Source organism: Silene latifolia, chromosome X (assembly GCF_048544455.1).
Source record: "Silene latifolia isolate original U9 population chromosome X, ASM4854445v1, whole genome shotgun sequence".
In the NCBI taxonomy this organism is placed as follows: domain Eukaryota; kingdom Viridiplantae; phylum Streptophyta; class Magnoliopsida; order Caryophyllales; family Caryophyllaceae; genus Silene; species Silene latifolia.
Window position 1 is genome coordinate 291,354,627 of NC_133537.1, and position 3,981 is coordinate 291,358,607.

At 45.0% G+C, this 3,981-nt stretch overlaps 1 protein-coding gene and 1 non-coding gene across 2 annotated transcripts; one reads left to right on the plus strand and one right to left on the minus strand.

Moving 5' to 3' along the window:
- Positions 1-1,276: 1,276 nt before the first annotated feature.
- Positions 1,277-1,615, minus strand: LOC141620303 (uncharacterized). Its single transcript, XM_074437212.1, has one exon. It carries the CDS (start codon positions 1,613-1,615, stop codon positions 1,277-1,279), a length of 339 nt encoding a protein of 112 aa, XP_074293313.1.
- Positions 1,616-3,469: 1,854 nt separating this feature from the next.
- On the plus strand, positions 3,470-3,576 carry LOC141625703 (small nucleolar RNA R71). The gene has a single exon (XR_012535470.1). It is a non-coding gene; the product is annotated as a small nucleolar RNA R71 (small nucleolar RNA).
- Positions 3,577-3,981: the final 405 nt, after the last annotated feature.

Below are 3,981 nucleotides of genomic sequence, written 5' to 3' on the forward strand. Positions count from 1 at the left end.
AGGGAAGGCTCCAATCCGGAGCCCGGATTATTGGGGCCGTGACCAATGCTCTCTTCAACCTATGAAAAGCCTCAAGACAAGATTCATCAAACACAAAGGGGGCATCTTTGGGGAGTAATGAGGTCAATGGTTTTGCTATTTTTGAAAAATCTTTAATGAAACGCCTATAGAATCCGGCGTGGCCTAGAAAACTTCTCACTCCCTTTACATTGGAAGGAGGTGACAAGTTTTCTATAATGGCAACCTTAGCACCATCAACCTCAATACCCCTACTAGAGACAACGTGACCGAGTACAACCCCTTCCTCTACCATAAAATGGCATTTTTTCCCAATTAAGGACGAGGTTGTGCTCCTCACATCTCTTCAACACATTAGTCAAATTTTCAAGACCATGATCAAACGAGTCCCCATGGACACTAAAGTCGTCCATGAAAACTTCCATGCTTTTCTCTAGAAAGTCCGAAAATATTGCCATCATGCACCTTTGAAAGGTGTCGGGCGCATTGCAAAGCCCGAATGGCATCCTACGATAAGCATAGACTCCTATTGGACAAGTGAAAGTTGTCTTTTCTTGGTCATCCGGGTGGATGGGAATTTGGAAGAACCCGGAGTAAGAATCTAGAAAGCAATAGTAAGCATGGCCCGTGAGCCTCTCAAGCATTTGGTCTATAAAGGGAATCGGGAAATGGTCTTTAAGGGTGGCGGCATTAAGTTTCCTATAGTCGATACACATGCGCCACCCGGTCACCGGTCTAGTAGGTAGGGTGGTCCCATCCTCTTGTTCAACCATTTGTACCCCCCCCCCCCCCCTTTCTTTGGTACCACGTGAACCGGACTAACCCACTTGCTATCGGTTATTTGATAGATAATCCCGGCCTCAAGTAATTTCAACACTTCATTTTTAACTACCTCGGCCATTTTAGGGTTTATCCTCCTAAGACCATCTACCTTGGGTTGACTCCCCTCTTCCAGAACAATTCTATGCATGCACAAACTCGGGCTTAAGCCCTTGATGTCATCAATGTTATACCCAAGTGCCCCTCTATGAGTTCTCAAGGTTTGCAAAAGCTTCTTTTCTTGGGACTCACCTATGTTAGCATTTATGATCACCGGGTAAGCCTCCCCCTCATCAAGGAAAGCATACTTGAGTGAGGGAGGTAGGGGTTTGAGTTGTACCTTTGGAGGGAGAAAACCCTCCACTTTCTTCAATAGTTCCTCATCAACTTCATGATCTTCCTTCATAGCCTCATCATGCAAGGAGATTTGAAAAACCTCTTACATCTCCGCTTCTTCACGGGCTACTTCATGTACTACCTCATCTATCAACTCAATAGTGCTCAATCTTTCCATCCTCGGTCCTTTCATCAAATTCGGGAGGTTAAATTCGACATTGTTGCCCTCAATTTGAAAGGTTAGCCGCCCATTCTTGACATCAATAAGAACACCTCCGGTAGCCAAGAATGGCCTACCAAGGATGATGGGGGTATGGCTATCCTCCAGAATATCGAGGACAACAAAATCGGTGGGGATTAAAAGCTTTCCCGCCTTGACGGGTACGTCTTCAAGCACCCCCATAGGGCGCTTGACGGACCTATCCGCCAATTGGAGAGTCATGGTAGTGGGAGCAAGGTTTTGAATGCCAATACTCTTTGCAACTTTCAAAGGAATAACACTCACACTTGCTCCCAAGTCACAAAGAGCTCTTGATATAGGAACACCACCAACTACACATGGGATTGAAAAGCTTCCCGGGTCATCAAGTTTAGTAGGCATTTTGTTAAGGATATGAGCACTACATGCCTCTTTCATAAAGGGTAGGGTAACCTCAAGTTTCTCAAGCATATCACAAAACTTGGCATACTTAAGGTTTTCCCTACTCTTAATGGCTCTTGAAGGGTAAGGAATTTTAGGAACAAGTTGAGAATTGGAAGATACTTTTGGAGGAGGCGAATTCTTTGTTACCTTCTTAGAGTGTTACAAAGGTACTTCTTCAATAGCTTCCTCCTCATAAGGGAGGTCTTCCACATATCCATCAACATCCTTATCCACTTGAATTCCACTTCTTGACGAATCTTCACAAGCTTTCTTCCCCTTCTTATCTTCACTAACTTTAGTCGACGATGCCATGGGTGAGCTTCCCTCTTCACCATTCATTCCCAACTCATTCCCCTTGGGCTCTTCATCAACTTCCAACTCAAGGTCTTTGTAGGGGTCCTCAAGCTCTACACCGCTCCTTAACACTACCGCATGAGCATGGTGGCTATTTGAGGCGTTCTTGGAACTTTGTCCTTGGGCCAATAGACCACCGGGCGGCCTTTGAGGGTTAGCTATATCGTGAGAGGCCATCCTTGATTCCATTTCTCTCATGTCTTTAAGGAAGGTAGCCCTCAAGTTTGCTTGTTCTTGTTGGGTTGCCTCGGCAAAATTAGCCATCTCTTGACTATGTTGAAGTTGCATGTTCTTTATCATCTTCAAAAGCTCATTTTGGGGGAGCTCTCCTTGGGGTTCTTGATAAGGTTGGTTGGCTATGGGTAGAGGGAACCCATAGTCATACCGAGTGTTGGAACCTTGGTTGTTGTTTTGTCCCCCTTGGAAGTTAGCTCTAGGACCATTGTTGTTGAAGTTTGATCCTTGACCTTGTTCTTGAGACCCTTGAACATACCCTTGCCCAAATCCTTGATTTGCTTGGTTCACTTGATTCCCTTGGTAAAACCCTTGGTTGCTGTGATTTCCACCAAAATCTTGGTACCCTTGTGGTTGGTTACCATAGTTTTGGTTTTGATTATTGTTTGGCCATTGGTTTTGATTTTCGGGGTTAGTCCTTTGGTTGGGGAATGTTCCCCTTTGTTGAGAAAAACCGGGTGGATTATTTGGGGCTTGTGGTTGAAGGTGTTGTGGGTTTTGAACATTGGTACTTTTGTAGCTAAAATTGGGGTGGTTCCTCAAACCGGGATGGTAGAAGTTGGTGTTTGGGTTGTAGACATTGGGATTGTTGTAGGGTGGTCTTGGTGGTCTTGTATTGTTGTTATAGCTTTGGAAAGCATTAACATCTTGAACATTTTCTTCATAGCCACCGGTATAGTTGTTGGCACACAAGTCATAGGTATGACCGCTCCCTCCACAAAGCTCACAATTTGAAGCTTGAACCACTTCCTCCATGGGTGGCCCATGTGAGGTCGTGGCTTGGTGCACTTGATTTCTTTGAAACTTTTCAAATGGTTTTGTGAGTAAGTCGAGCTTGGCATTTGTCTCGGAGTTGAGGGATTTTCCTTAGGGAACTTCCAATTCCTTCTTAGCACGTTTCCTCCAGAACCATAGTTTGCTTCCGAATCTACCATTTTCTTGATCAATGTTGTGCCCTCTTCATCATTCAAATGATCAAATCCTCCCCCCGCTGAGGCATTTACCATCTCCTTAGTCCTCGGTAGCAAAGTTTGAAAGAATGTTTGAGTGATGTACCACTCTGGGATTCCATAATGGGGACAACTTGCTATTAAGTCTTGATATCAGTCCCAAGCTTCGCCTAAAGACTCCCCGTCTTCTTGTTGAAATGTATGAATCTCATTACGGAGCATTGCGGTCTTTGATGAAGGGTAATATTTGGCCATGAATGCTTTAGCCAAGGCATCCCATGTCGTGAAGGTATCCGGGGGTGAATGTTCAACCACCGGTCCGCCTTGCCCGTCAATGAAAACGGAAACAACATCATTCTCAAGGTGTCCTCGGACACCCCATTCTTTTTCATCATTGAAACCTTCCTCTTAAACTTCCGGAGGTGAGCATGGGCATCCTCTTCGATATGCCCCCCGAACAAATCTTTCTCAATCAACCCGACTTGGGCGGGATGCATTTCAAAGTTGTTTGGGGCCAAGGTGCCAAAATTAATATGGTTACATGAATCATTATGGTTAGGCCGGTTGTGGTCTCGTAGAGCCATTTGTGGTGGAGGATTTGGTATATGAGGGGGTGGTGATTGAGGT